This window comes from Oncorhynchus nerka, linkage group LG22 (genome assembly GCF_034236695.1).
Source record: "Oncorhynchus nerka isolate Pitt River linkage group LG22, Oner_Uvic_2.0, whole genome shotgun sequence".
Classification (NCBI taxonomy): domain Eukaryota; kingdom Metazoa; phylum Chordata; class Actinopteri; order Salmoniformes; family Salmonidae; genus Oncorhynchus; species Oncorhynchus nerka.
The window spans coordinates 94,422,562-94,438,610 of record NC_088417.1 but is presented as its reverse complement, the minus strand read 5'-3'; the positions used below and the strand labels follow the sequence as shown (position 1 = coordinate 94,438,610).

Genomic DNA, 16,049 nt, shown 5'->3' with positions numbered 1-16,049 from the left:
AAGTTAAGCAATTTAAAGGCAATGCTACCAAAATCTAATTGAGTGTTTGTAAACTTCTGACCCACTGGGAATGTGATGAAAGAAATAAAAGTTGAAAGAAATAATTCTCTCTACTGTTATTCTGACATTTCACATTCTTAAAATAAAGTGGTGATCCTAACTGACCTAAGACAGGGAAAGTTTACTATGATTAAATGTCAGGATTTGTGAAATACTGAGTTTAAATGTATTTGGCCAAGGTGTATGTAAACTCCTGACTTCAACTGTATGTTGGTACATCCTTCCCATCCACCCTGTTAGACATATGTTGTACATCCTTCCCATCCACCCTGCTAGACATATGTTGGTACATCCTTCCCATCCACCCTGCTAGACATATGTTGGTACATCCTTCCCATCCACCCTGCTAGACATATGTTGGTACATCCTTCCCATCCACCCTGCTAGACATATGCTGTAATGTCTGCAGGAAGAGCTTCACGATCCACGTATTAATCCTGCTTTCTAGTGAGCAGCAATTCACAGCTGATCGACCCTCTGTGTGATGACAGGGTTCTGAATATGGAGTCAGTCTGGACAGAGGAGGAGGAGGAGGAGCCTGCCGAACATCCGTACTACAACAATATCCCCGGCAAGATGCCACCACCTGGAGGATTCATAGACACCCGGCTAGGCCAGAGCATCCAGGCTGAGGTACAGGACAGTTCCCTCGCCACATCTCACCATATGCAGCAGCAACAGCCAGGACAGAGTGCTACACTTTAGAGCTCCCGAGTGGCACAGCGGTCTAAGGCACTGCGTCTTAGTGCAAGAGGTGTCACTACAGTCCCTGGTTTGAATCCAGGCTGTATCACATCCAGACGTGATTGGGAGTCCCATAGGGCGCTGCACAATTGTCCCAGGATTGGCCGGGGTAGGCCATCAATGTAAATAAGAATTTGTTCTGAACTGACTTGCCGAGTTAAATAAATATACATATATAAAATTCTGCAAAGAGTTCAACACAGTTTTGAACAGTGACTACATACATGTTTTGTGTGATCACTGCGGGACATGAACCCACTATCTTGGCTTCGCTGGCGTTGCACTAACTGAGCCACACAGTACCACAAATCAACATGATGTGTAGGTACGTCATCATCAGTTAGAAATATAATTCCCAGGATGTCCATTCCATCCTTCCTCATCCACACCTACCTCATCCATCCAACCTCATCCACACCTACCTCATCCATCCTTCCTCATCCACACCTACCTCATCCATCCAACCTCGTCTAATCCAACCTCATCCATACCAACCTCACCCACACCAACCTCATCCATCTTACCTCATCTAGTCTACCTCATCCATCCTACCTCATCTACATCAACCTCATCCACACCTACCTCATCCACATCTACCTCATCCATCCTACCTCATCCATCCATCCTACCTCATCGACATCTACCTCATCCACACCTACCTCATACATTATACCTTATCCACACCAACCTCATCCATCCTACCCTAATCTTTCCTACCTCATCCATGCTACCTCTTCCTAAGGCACCCAGGGCCTACATACGTCACCACAGTCTAGAAATACATCCTGTTAGCCTCTGGGATTTGATTTGCTTCCCAATCATGAATGAGATGGATCCTGTTGACAGAGGAAGGAAGGAATACAGACCTTGCAGAAGAGTTGTTGTTTTTTATCTTTATTTTTCTCTGACTCATTCTGTTGTTTTTCCTGTGTCTGTCCCTCGAGCAGCAGGCCCCAGGGGCTGGGGTGGACCAGACTTACTACCAGGGTAGACACTGTGGCGAGATCTGGGGAGCGGACAGGAGGCCTACTGGGATACTCGTCCAACAGGGTAAAAGAGGATCTATCTGTCTCTGGTCTCTCTTTCTCTCTCTCTTCTTTCTGGACGTGTCACAATCTCTCTCTTTGTTTTCTGTTTGTCTCTAGCTTTCTCTCTCTGTCTGTCGTTCTCTGTCTCTTGCTCTCTCTCCGTCTCACCGTTTCTCTCGCTCACCATTAAGATTGACCATTACGTATCGGTCCCAGTCAAATATAACTAAACATAATCTTAGGACCAAAATAGCTTTTTACCACCTGAGGAACATTGCCAAGGCACGGCCGTTTGTCTCTCAGGCTGATACAGAGACTCATCCATGCTTTTATTTCAAGTTATATAAACATAATTGTGCTCCACAGATATGGTCAGGTTTTGGCTAGGCTACTTTGAAGCAAGGTAAGACATGCCTCATAATATGTAATAAAACTTTCAGCTTTCAAACAGTTAAGTATCTGTTTTCAAAATGCATACTGCCTCCAGCTCATTGCAAAGTGGTGTGTGACTTGCCTTCCGTTGCCTTTGCATTTTGCATTTGCTGTTTGAGATGTTGTAGCAGCAGCTCTCGCGCTGTCTGACAGATTTTACACTCAAAGACTGTATCTGTATGCTGTACGCATGTGATCAAATCCATAACGAATATACTGTACACGAGTGCCGAATTAAGTACACTAAATTATGCAAATGAACCTATAGACGGATAAGCATGACCGGTAAAATGTATTTCCATCAATGAAGAGGCTAAAAAGCGTTACTTCACAATGGTGTTTTTTCTTCTTTTCCCGGACAATTTTATTTATTAGCTTTTCTATTTTTTTTAATTGGTCAAAAGACGGCTATTACCGGCTAAGGGAAATGTTGACACACACACACACACACACACACACACACACGTCAGCTCAGACAGATCCAGCTCAGAGAGGCCCAGCTCAGAGAGGCCCAGCTCAGAGAGGCCCGGCTCAGACAGATCCAGCTCAGATAGGCCCAGCTCAGAGAGGCCCAGCTCAGAGAGGCCCGGCTCAGACAGATCCAGCTCAGAGAGGCCCAGCTCAGAGAGGCCCAGCTCAGGGAGGCCCAGCTCAGACAGATCCAGCTCAGATAGGCCCAGCTCAGAGAGGCCCAGCTCAGAGAGGCCCCAGCTCAGACAGATCCAGCTCAGACAGATCCAGCTCAGAGAGGCCCAGCTCAGAGAGGCCCAGCTCAGAGAGGCCCAGCTCAGACAGATCCAGCTTAGAGAGGCCCAGCTCAGAGGCCCAGCTCAGAGAGGCCCAGCTCAGAGAGGCCCAGCTCAGACAGATCCAGCTCAGACAGATCCAGCTCAGAGAGGCCCAGCTCAGAGAGGCCAGCTCAGAGAGGCCCAGCTCAAACAGATCCAGCTCAGAGAGGCACAGCTCAGAGAGGCCCAGCTCAGAGAGGCCAGCTCAGAGAGGCCCAGCTCAGATAGATCCAGCTCAGAGAGGCCCAGCTCAGAGAGGCCCCAGCTCAGACAGATCCAGCTCAGAGAGACCCAGCTCAGAGAGGCCCAGCTCAGAGAGGCCCAGCTCAGAGAGGCCCAGCTTAGAGTCCCAGCTCAGAGAGGCCCAGCTTAGAGTCCCAGCTCAGAGAGGCCCAGCTTAGAGTCCCAGCTCAGAGAGGGCCCAGCTCAGAGAGGCCCCAGCTCAGAGAGGCCCCAGCTCAGAGAGGCCCCAGCTCAGAGAGGCCCAGCTCAGAGAGGCCCAGCTCATGAGCTCCATCAGCAGCAGATTTTCATTTAGAATGGAAAATGAATGTGTTTATTCAATAAATGTGTGCATTGAATCGTATCGCATCGAACCAAATTGTTTCGTTACTCTAAACAAATAGAATCGGCACCAAATCGTTTCAAACTAAAACGTGTCGTTCATGTATCGTATCGGATCCCATGCATCTAAACTCAGCAAAAAAAGAAACCTCTCACTGTCACCTGCGTTTATTTTCAGCAAACTTTTAACATGTGTAAATATTTGTATGAACATAACAATATTCAACAACTGAGACATAAACTGAACAAGTTCCACAGACATGTTGTCACATTCGTCGATAGGAACGGACCAAGGCGCAGCATGAGTTCCATATACTTTATTACACAGTGGAACTATCAAAAACCATAAACAACACGAACGTGAAAGCCGTAGTGCACAAAGCACTAACACAAACAATATCCCACAAAACAGGTGAGAACAATGGAAATCTTAAGTATGATCCCCAATTAGAGACAATGATAATCAGCTGCCTCTAATTGGGAATCATACTAAAACACCAACATAGAAATATAACGACTAGAACACCCCCTGAGTCACGCCCTGAACTAAAACACCATAGAGAACCCCGAGGGCTCTCTATGGTCAGGACGTGACTCAGTGACTCATGTGATGAACAGAAAGGTAATAATGTTTCACTGAACAAAGGGTGGTCAAAATCAAAAGGAACAGTCAGTATCTGATGTGGCCACCAGCTGCATTAAGTACTGCAGTGCATCTCCTCCTCATGGACTGCACCAGATTTGCCAGTTTGATATATAACCCCACGCTTCCACCAAGGCACCTGCAAGTTCCTGCACATTTCTGGGGGGAATGGCCCTAGCCCTCACACTCCGATCCAATAGGTCCCAAATGTGCTCAATGGGATTGAGATCCAGGCTCTTCGCTGGCCATGGCAGAACACTGACATTCCTGTCTTGCAGGAAATCACGCACAAAACGACTAGTATGGCTGGTGGCATTGTCATGCTGGAGGGTCATGTCAGGATGAGCCTGCAGGAAGGGTACCACATGGGGGAGGAGGATGTCTTCCCTGTAACGCACAGCGTTGAGATTGCCTGCAATGACAACAAGCTCAGTCCGATGATGCTGTGACACACCGCCCCAGACCATGACAGACCCTCAACCTCCAAATAGATACCACTCCAGAGTACAGGCCTCGGTGTAAGGCTCATTCCTTCAATGATAAACACAAATCTGACCATCACCCCATGTGAGACAAAACCGAGACTCGTCAGTGAAGACTAGTCCTGTCTGCCAGTCCTGTCTGGTTCAGCGATGGTGGGTTTGTGCCCATAGGCGACGTTGTTGCCGGTGATGTCTGGTGAGGACCTGCCTTACAACAGGCCTACAAGCCTTCAGTCCAGCCTCTCTCATTCTATTTCGGACAGTCTGAGCATGATTGAGGGACTGTGCGTTCCTGGTGTAACCCGGGCAGTTGTTGTTGCCATCCTGTACCTGTCCCGCAGGTGTGATGTTCGGATGTACCGTTCCTGTGCAGGTGTTGTTACACGCGGTCTGCCACTGCGAGGACGATCAGCTGTCCGTCCTGTCTCCCTGTAGCGCTGTCTTAGGCGTCTCACAGTACGGACATTGCAATTTATTGCCCTGGCCACATCTGCAGTCCTCATGCCTCCATGCAGCATGCCTAAGGCACGTTCACGCAGATGAGCAGGGACCCTGGGCATCTTTCATTTGGTGTTTTTCAGAGTCAGTAGAAAGGCCTCTTTAGTGTCCTAAGTTTTCATAACTGTGACCTTAATTTCCTACCATCTGTAAGCTGTTAGTGTCTTAACGACCGTTCCACAGATGCATGTTCATTCATTCTTTATGGTTCATTGAACAAGCATGGGAAACAGTGTTTAAACCCTTTACAATGAAGATCTGTGAAGTTATTTGGATTTTTAAAAGACAGGGTCCTGAAAAGGGCCAGAGTTCAGATACGTATCGTTCCTGTATTGTATTAGAGCCCATGTATCTAGATACGTATTGTTCCTGTATTGTATTAGAGCCCATGTATCTAGATACGTATTGTTCCTGTATTGTATTAGAGCCCATGTATCTAGATACGTATTGTTCCTGTATTGTATTAGAGCCCATGTATCTAGATACGTATTGTTCCTGTATTGTATTAGAGCCCATGTATCTAGATACGTATCGTTCCTGTATTGTATTAGAGCCCATAGATACGTATCTTGAAAGTGAAAGATATGCATCCCTCATTTCTATTAACTCATAACTCCCCCCCCCCCAGGTAAAAAGAGAGAGACTCTGTATTGTCTATTTTATTTTCAGATGACAGAAAATATAAATGAGTCTTTCTTGCTTTTAACTTTTGCTTTGATGTCTAGGATCATGTGACATCTACAGTCTGCCCGAGGGGAAGAGTACAGTACCAAAAACAGGGGATGTGCCTACGTACGTGAACACCCAGCAGATCGACGCCCAGGTGCTGGCAGCCCTGCAGGCTGAACAGGACAGCATGGCAGCAGAAGGGGCAGCGGGGACAGCAGCCAAAGATAGTCCAAGGAAAGACCTGTTCGACATGAGTAAGAATATCTACCTCTAACTGCTTATTGCTAACAGTAACGTTAGAGAGAGAGAGAGAGAGAGATGTTTGCCTGTAAGCAATGTTCACATTATTGTACAGCATGCCAGAGGGGGCAGCAGGCAGCAAAAGACAGTCCCAGGAAAGACCTGTTTGACATGAGTAAGAAGAACTAACCCAACGCTGACATGGCTAATGCTAATAACTAATAGCATATTCCTATTCAACATCTATGAGAAGAAGGAACGAACCGCGGATCGCTAATTACACTAGAATATTCCCATTCAACATCGACAAGAAGAAGAAACTAACTGCTAAACGCTAATTGCTGTTAACACTAGCATAATCCTATCCAATGATCCGGTCCTATTACGATTTCTACCCCTCCCCTTGGCCCTAGCCCTTCAATGTTTACAGATCTGTAGCTTTACCACTACTCTGCTTATACTTATCCTTAGACATATTAACATAGAGGTGTAGGGGAACAAGGGGGATGGATAGGGAGTGATTTAGGACCGGCTGAACATACTTATAAAAAGAAGAACCTTACTGCTAAAATGTTTATGCTAATAACACTAGTATAATTCCTATTGAACCTGTATAAGAATAACCTTACCACTAATCGCTAATTGTTAACAGTAATAACACTAGTCCAACCACGAGACATGATTATAATTATAGAGGTGATCTGGCTATTGTTTCCAAGGGGTTGCTTTGTGCTATAATTACATTGTGTCAGGTCCAAAACAAAAGGGAGATATCACTGTAGACCACAGGAGGCTGGCGGAACCTTGATTTGGGAGGATGGGCTCGTGGTAATGGCTGGAATAAGTGGAGTGTTAACAAACACACGGTTTCCATGGTTTCCATGTATTTGATGCCATTCCATTAACTCTGTTCTTGCCATAATTATGAGCCGTCCTCCCCTCAGCAGCCTCCTGTGCTGTAGACACTATGATTGTCGTGGCTTCCCACAACCTCCCCACAACCTCCCCACAACTTGAGGGTTACATGTAAAACTGCATGTTATTCAGATATAGGTGATATATCTGTCAAACAAATGACATGTATGCCACATTGCTCCTTATGAATATAATGTAGAGGTGAATGAAGAACCACGTGTGTCTTAATGGAGGCGGGGAATGAGGTGACATCTTGGTTATAATAGCTTCCTTCATCCAGGTTCTTCCTCCTCCTTTACAGTATGTGAACAATTTACTGAATAATATTTCAATTACTACCGAGTGCCTACACATAGTGTAATTATTTCCAGGAATAAAACTTGGGAAGCATTAATGTATGACTACACAGGCATATAGCATAGTAACACATCTATTATGGAAGTTATAATCAACCAGGGGCTATGCGTTCTAAAACAAAATGTAGAAACGATGTGGAAGGTGGGTTCCACGACGCGTTGGTGTCCTTTAGTAGCGATGTTTCTTTGCAGCAGTTCGACCATGAAGGTCTGATTCACGCAGACTCCTCTGAACAGTTGATGTTGAGATGTGTCTGTTACTTGAACTTCGTCTCGGGCCTAACAACACCCATGCCAATATATCCACCAAACACCGGGCTTCTTCTTCACTTAAATAATGCATGCTATAGAATGCTTTTCAAGCCAATCAGAAACTAGTATTCAACAATGCAATGGTGTAACATACATTACACAACTTACATTGTCCATGCTCCCCTTTGTACCTGCATAGGCCTATTTTCACCATATTGTGTTCCCTGCTTACATATATTCTTTATCCCACCACCACAGAGCCTTTTGAGGATGCCATCCTGACCCAGTCAGCGGTCCCTGCCCTTCACAAGGCTGGATCTGTGGATAACTCCAGCCCCTTGTTGGTGCGCTCTGCTGCCTTCAAGGCCCAGGAGGAGCTGGAAGGCCAGGCCTGGTACCACGGCGAGATGAGCCGACGAGACGCAGAGAAACTACTGGTAGATGACGGAGACTTCCTGGTTAGGAAGAGCACCACCAACCCTGGGTCGTACGTTCTGACAGGCATGCACAATGGACTGGCCAAACACCTACTGCTGGTGAACCCTGAGGGCACGGTGAGCAGCAGGGAGGGAGAAGCAGGGGGGAGAGAGTTACACTAGTGTGAAAAGGCGAATAAGAGAAAGGGTGAGTGATTGAGTGAATACCCACTGGGCACAGAGGTCAATTCAACGTCTATTCCTCATTGGCTCAATGTAATTTTGTTGAAATGACGTGGAAACAACGTTGATTCAACTAGTGTGTGCCCAGTGGGTGTGTGAGAGAGAGGGAGAGAGAGAGGGAGAGGAGAGAGGGAGAGGGAGGAGAGAGAGAGAGAGAGAGAGAGAGAGAGAGAGAGAGAGAGAGAGAGAGAGAGAGGGAGAGAGAGAGAGGGAGAGAGAGAGAGAGAGGGGGAGAGAGAGAGAGAGAGAGAGAGCGCGCGATACAGTATGCTAGAGAGAGAGAGAGAGAGAGATACAGTATGCTAGAGAGAGGGAGAGAAAGAGATACAGTATGCTAGAGAGAGGGAGAGAAAGAGATACAGTATGCTAGAGAGAGGGAGAGAAAGAGATACAGTATGCTAGAGAGAGGGAGAGAGAGAGATACAGTATGCTAGAGAGAGAAAGATACAGTATGCTAGAGAGAGAGATACAGTATGCTAGAGAGAGAGAGCGTGATACAGTATGCTAGAGAGAGAGAGAGATACAGTATGCTAGAGAGAGGGAGAGAAAGAGATACAGTATGCTAGAGAGAGGGAGAGAGAGAGATATAGTATGCTAGAGAGAGAGAGAGATACAGTATGCTAGAGAGAGAGAGAGAGATACAGTATGCTAGAGAGAGAGATACAGTATGATAGAGAGAGAGAGATACAGTATGCTAGAGAGAGAGATAGAGATACAGTATGCTAGAGAGAGAGAGATACAGTATGCTAGAGAGAGAGAGAGAGATACAGTATGCTAGAGAGAGAGAGAGAGAAAGAGATACAGTATGCTAGAGAGAGAGAGAGATACAGTATGCTAGAGAGAGAGATACAGTATGCTAGAGAGAGAGAGAGAGAGAGAGATACAGTATGCTAGAGAGATGGAGAGAAAGAGAGAGAGAGAGCGATACAGTATGCTAGAGAGAGAGAGAGATACAGTATGCTAGAGAGAGAGAGAGATACAGTGTGCTAGAGAAAGACAGAGAGATACAGTATGCTAGAGAGAGAGAGAGAGAGAGAGATACAGTATGCTAGAGAGAGAGAGATACAGTATGTTAGAGAGAGAGATACAGTATGCTAGAGAGAGAGATACAGTATGCTAGAGAGAGAGAGAGAGAGAGAGATACAGTATGCTAGAGAGAGAGAGAGATACAGTATGTTAGAGAGAGAGATACAGTATGCTAGAGAGAGAGAGGGGGATACAGTAAGCTAGAGAGAGAGAGAGAGATACAGTATGTTAGAGAGAGAGATACAGTATGCTAGAGAGAGAGAGAGAGAGATACAGTATGCTAGAGAGAGAGAGAGATATATAGTATGCTAGAGAGAGAGAGATACAGTATGCTAGAGAGAGAGAGATATAGCATGCTAGAGACAGAGAGATACAGCATGCTAGAGAGAGAGAGATACAGTATGCTAGAGAGAGAGATACAGTATGCTAGAGAGATAGAGATATAGCATGCTAGAGAGAGAGAGATACAGTATGCTAGAGAGAGAGATACAGTATGCTATAGAGAGAGATACAGTATGCTAGAGAGAGAGAGATATAGTATGCTAGAGAGAGAGATACAGTATGCTAGAGAGAGAGAGATATAGTATGCTAGAAGAGAGAGATACAGTATGCTAGAGAGAGAGATATATAGTATGCTAGAGAGAGAGAGATACAGTATGCTAGAGAGAGAGAGAGATACAGTATGCTAGAGAGAGAGAGATGCAGTATGCTAGAGAGAGAGAGAGAGAGATACAGTATGCTAGAGAGAGAGAGAGATACAGTATGCTAGAGAGAGAGAGAGAGATACAGTATGCTAGAGAGAGAGAGATATAGCATGCTAGAGACAGAGAGATACAGCATGCTAGAGAGAGAGAGATACAGTATGCTAGAGAGAGAGAGAGATACAGTATGCTAGAGAGAGAGAGATACAGTATGCTAGAGAGAGAGAGAGAGAGAGAGAGAGAGAGATACAGTATGCTAGAGAGAGAGAGTGATACAGTATGCTAGAGAGAGAGAGAGAGATACAGTATGCTAGAGAGAGAGATATACAGTATGCTAGAGAGAGAGAGAGAGAGAGAGAGAGATACAGTATGCTAGAGAGAGAGAGAGATACAGTATGCTAGAGAGAGAGAGAGAGATACAGTATGCTAGAGAGAGAGAGATATAGCATGCTAGAGACAGAGAGATACAGCATGCTAGAGAGAGAGAGATACAGTATGCTAGAGAGAGAGATACAGTATGCTAGAGAGATAGAGATATAGCATGCTAGAGAGAGAGAGATACAGTATGCTAGAGAGAGAGATACAGTATGCTATAGAGAGAGATACAGTATGCTAGAGAGAGAGAGATATAGTATGCTAGAGAGAGAGATACAGTATGCTAGAGAGAGAGAGATATAGTATGCTAGAGAGAGAGAGATACAGTATGCTAGAGAGAGAGATATATAGTATGCTAGAGAGAGAGAGATACAGTATGCTAGAGAGAGAGAGAGAGATACAGTATGCTAGAGAGAGAGATGCAGTATGCTAGAGAGATATATATATAGCATGCTAGAGAGAGAGAGAGATACAGTATGCTAGAGAGAGAGAGCGATACAGTATGCTAGAGAGAGAGAGAGAGATACAGTATGCTAGAGAGAGAGAGAGAGATACAGTGTGCTAGAGAAAGACAGAGAGATACAGTATGCTAGAGAGAGAGAGAGAGAGATACAGTATGCTAGAGAGAGAGAGATACAGTATGTTAGAGAGAGAGAGAGATACAGTATGCTAGAGAGAGAGAGAGATACAGTATGCTAGAGAGAGAGAGAGAGAGAGAGAGAGAGAGATACAGTATGCTAGAGAGAGAGAGATACAGTATGTTAGAGAGAGAGATACAGTATGCTAGAGAGAGAGAGAGATACAGTATGCTAGAGAGAGAGAGGGGGATACAGTATGCTAGAGAGAGAGAGAGATATACAGTATGTTGGAGAGAGAGAGATACAGTATGCTAGAGAGAGAGAGAGAGATACAGTATGCTAGAGAGAGAGATATATAGTATGCTAGAGAGAGAGAGATACAGTATGCTAGAGAGATAGAGATATAGCATGCTAGAGAGAGAGAGATACAGTATGCTAGAGAGAGTGATACAGTATGCTATAGAGAGAGAGATACAGTATGCTAGAGAGAGAGAGATATAGTATGCTAGAGAGAGAGAGATACAGTATGCTAGAGAGAGAGATATAGTATGCTAGAGAGAGAGAGAGATATAGTATGCTAGAGAGAGAGAGATACAGTATGCTAGAGAGAGAGATATATAGTATGCTAGAGAGAGAGAGATACAGTATGCTAGAGAGAGAGAGAGAGAGAGATACAGTATGCTAGAGAGAGAGAGAGATACAGTATGCTAGAGAGAGAGAGATATAGTATGCTAGAGAGAGAGAGATACAGTATGCTAGAGAGAGAGATACAGTATGCTAGAGAGAGAGAGATATAGTATGCTAGAGAGAGAGAGATACAGTATGCTAGAGAGAGAGAGATACAGTATGCTAGAGAGAGAGAGATATAGTATGCTAGAGAGAGAGAGATACAGTATGCTAGAGAGAGAGAGAGAGAGAGAGAGATACAGTATGCTAGAGAGAGAGATACAGTATGCTAGAGAGAGAGAGATATAGTATGCTAGAGAGAGAGATATAGTATGCTAGAGAGAGAGAGATACAGTATGCTAGAGAGAGAGATATAGTATGCTAGAGAGAGAGAGATACAGTATGCTAGAGAGAGAGATATAGTATGCTAGAGAGAGAGAGATACAGTATGCTAGAGAGAGAGAGATACAGTATGCTAGAGAGAGAGAGATACAGTATGCTAGAGAGAGAGATATAGTATGCTAGAGAGAGAGAGATACAGTATGCTAGAGAGAGAGATATAGTATGCTAGAGAGAGAGAGATACAGTATGCTAGAGAGAGAGATATAGTATGCTAGAGAGAGAGAGATACAGTATGCTAGAGAGAGAGAGATACAGTATGCTAGAGAGAGAGATATAGTATGCTAGAGAGAGAGAGATACAGTATGCTAGAGAGAGAGAGATACAGTATGCTAGAGAGAGAGAGATATAGTATGCTAGAGAGAGAGAGATACAGTATGCTAGAGAGAGAGAGAGAGAGAGAGAGATACAGTATGCTAGAGAGAGAGATACAGTATGCTAGAGAGAGAGAGATATAGTATGCTAGAGAGAGATATAGTATGCTAGAGAGAGAGAGATACAGTATGCTAGAGAGAGAGAGATACAGTATGCTAGAGAGAGAGAGATACAGTATGCTAGAGAGAGAGAGATACAGTATGCTAGAGAGAGAGAGATATAGTATGCTAGAGAGAGATACAGTATGCTAGAGAGAGAGAGATACAGTATGCTAGAGAGAGAGAGATACAGTATGCTAGAGAGAGAGATATAGTATGCTAGAGAGAGATACAGTATGCTAGAGAGAGAGATACAGTATGCTAGAGAGAGAGAGATACAGTATGCTAGAGAGAGAGAGATACAGTATGCTAGAGAGAGATATAGTATGCTAGAGAGAGATACAGTATAGTAGAGAGAAATATGTTTACCTGTAATAATAATAATATTCATATATCTCCCATGTCACTCACTTTAAAACATTATTATTTTTTTTTTTACATCTTTGTATCTTTTGAAAAGGTGCGGACAAAAGATCACATATTTGACAGCATCAGTCACCTGATAGGCCATCACCGTGACAACAGCTTGCCCATAGTGTCTGCAGGAAGTGAACTTTGTCTGAAGCAGCCTGTGGGCAACAGGAAATAGTGACGATCCACTCACTAAACCTGGTGGGAGATGGAGTTCTGAAACTTAAACCTCCAATCCCTCCTGAAAACCTGAAACTTGAAGATGAAAATAGAGAATATATTATTGTTGAAAAAAGGTTACTTAACGATGATGACAGTGTCTTTGAAGCGGTCTGTGGCTGAGCAATCTCCCGGGCCACAAAAAAGGAGGATGAGAAAGAAGAAGGTTTGCTGATATAGAAAATATTTATAGAACTGTTATTATTTTCTTGTGATGATTGAAATGCTATATTTTTGAGAAGACATATAGGTGCATTTGGGACATATATGTTGATTTGGTGTTTTAAAAACAAAGAAAAACAACTGTTAGTAGTTTAGATGACGAAGCGCAAATCGACATCAGAGGGGAAAGAAAATAGTATTTTCGAATAAAACCCTGAATTTGAGTTTTGTCTATCAAGCACAACCAGATTTACAGTCATTGGTAAGTAGGATTTACATAGAGGAGAACAACTATTTGAAAATGCTGTTGTTTATATTGAAACTATTTTAGGATTGTTTGTCCTTTATCGCAGCTATAGCGCGACGACATCTTCCCTTGGGGTTACTAATGAATCTAGCCTGGTCCCAGTCCTGTTTGTGATGTCTTGCCAACACCCGAGGGTGGGACAATGACCATAGCCCATAGAAGTTGGTAAGACAGCACAAATGGGTCTGTGACCAGGCTAAAATGAATCTGCTTTATAAGAACTAAAGACGTGAATGTGTTTTGCTTTACAGTAGTCACAGTGTGTTGGGGTCAGGGGTCGCAACCTTTGGCCCCTCATAGTGCTGTCAACATGGCTTTAAAGATACAGGGTGAATCTCAGTTGTACTCCCTTGATTCCTTGCATCCTCTCTCCTTGCCCCCAAAAAACCTTCCATTAGCCTCATGAAACCAGACTGATCTAACTGTAAAGTCTCTCTGGATAAGACCGTCTGCTAAATGACTCAAGTGTAAATGTCAAAATGTGACAATGTCACATTCAGTTTCACTTTAGGAAATGTAAGCTCAGCGGTCAGTCTGGTTTCATGAGGCTATATAGATCCAAGGGGAGGACCCTCACATCTTCTGCTCCAATGTGCTTTGAGAAGGAAACTAGGAGGGAGGGGCATGAGGAATCAAGTTTTTACTATTGAGATTTGACCCACTGACATTTCTTTTTATAATGAAGTACTCTTCTTGTGTCACTGCAGTCGCATGACTTGACAAATCTAACTGTTCCTGTGGACATTGTTCATAGACCTTGAACCCCCTTGGGAGTTACTTGTGTAATGCTAAAACACTGTAAAAAAAGAAGAAAAAAAAAAACTATTTATTGCTTTTCAAAATATTATTTCATAATTGGTTTCTGGATCCTTCTTTAAACTGGGTGTGTAGTAAGTCAACTAGTTTGGAGCTTCGATCATGCAAATGAATATTCTTCACATCATTTCTAGCGTTTATGGCTTTATAGTGGACTTTTAAAAGTGTATTATTTGACAAATTATTATCACAAATGTATAGCACAATCAGAAGTTTAAAAGATTGTCTGTGTTAATTGTATTGAGAACAATTCACCAACGTGTTTTAACGTAAATCACTATACCGACGGGAGGTTTAGAAAAATCCTCTCGATTTCACCTAGCGCACTCCTAAATAGATAATAAGGATATTACATCACTTTCTCTTGTGTAACAATATTGATTATAAATTAATTCTCATTTCTCAATGTATGGATTTCGATAGGTCTATTGACATCACAGAATGGTCAGAAGAACTGACTGATAGAACATTTAAATTGGCCTTTTACCTATGCATTTAGACTGAATTTACATAACTAGGAATAGTTCAATCATATTTATCATGTTATATAGCATATGTTACATATTTGTTTTAACTATGAAATAACATTGTAATAAAATTAAAATAATGAATATTGGAGTTGTATGGTACAACTTGTTTAAATTCAACCACTTGAAATCTATACATTAAATCATTTACAATTCATATTTAGAACTTTTTTAAATATTTATTTTAATAGTAATTGCATAGGTAAAACAGCCAATGGGAGGAGAAGCTGAACATATGTTTTAGCCTCACGTTCATGCATAAGTACAGAAACTAAATATTATGACCATTAACAAAAACCTGTGACACAAACGGGACACTGATGCATTTCACTGTTAGATAATGATGTGTATTTAGGATTTAACCAAACAGAACCTGTGTTTGCAGTTAATTTGTTTGACAAGAAGACAGTTATTTACGGTACTGTAGGATACCTGTATTTTGAACCAAAACAGAACCTGTGTTTGCAGTTAATTTGTTTGACAAGAAGACAGTTATTTACGATACTGTAGGATACCTGTATTTTGAACCAAAACAGAACCTGTGTTTGCAGTTAATTTGTTTGACAAGAAGACAGTTATTTACGGTACTGTAGGATACCTGTATTTTGAACCAAAACAGAACCTGTGTTTGCAGTTAATTTGTTTGACAAGAAGACAGTTATTTACTGTATTTTGAACCAAAACAGAACAGTTAATTTGTTTAGGATACCTGTATTTTGAACCAAAACAGAACCTGTGTTTCCAGTTAATTTGTTTGACAAGAAGACAGTTATTTACGATACTGTAGGATACCTGTATTTTGAACCAAAACAGAACCTGTGTTTGCAGTTAATTTGTTTGACAAGAAGACAGTTATTTACGGTACTGTAGGATACCTGTATTTTGAACCAAAACAGAACCTGTGTTTCCAGTTAATTTGTTTGACAAGAAGACAGTTATTTACGATACTGTAGGATACCTGTATTTTTCAGCAAGAGGAAGTGTACGTGGATCTACTTGGTCTTACTCTGATTTTTAAAGGGGTTCATAGCAATGTTATGATATGATAACCTCCCCATC

At 42.9% G+C, this 16,049-nt stretch overlaps 1 protein-coding gene across 1 annotated transcript in view; it reads left to right on the top strand.

The window, feature by feature from the left end:
- Positions 1-15,654, top strand: part of shc3 (SHC (Src homology 2 domain containing) transforming protein 3) — a 63,705-nt gene extending 48,051 nt beyond the window's left edge. Inside the window, exons 8-12 of the mRNA XM_029628596.2 lie at positions 552-693; positions 1,752-1,854; positions 5,965-6,162; positions 7,930-8,225; positions 13,009-15,654. Of these exons, the coding sequence (XP_029484456.1) occupies positions 552-693; positions 1,752-1,854; positions 5,965-6,162; positions 7,930-8,225; positions 13,009-13,137 (868 nt within the window). The 3' untranslated portion in view covers positions 13,138-15,654. The remainder of the gene's footprint in view (positions 1-551; positions 694-1,751; positions 1,855-5,964; positions 6,163-7,929; positions 8,226-13,008) is intronic.
- The last annotated feature ends 395 nt before the right edge of the window (positions 15,655-16,049 follow it).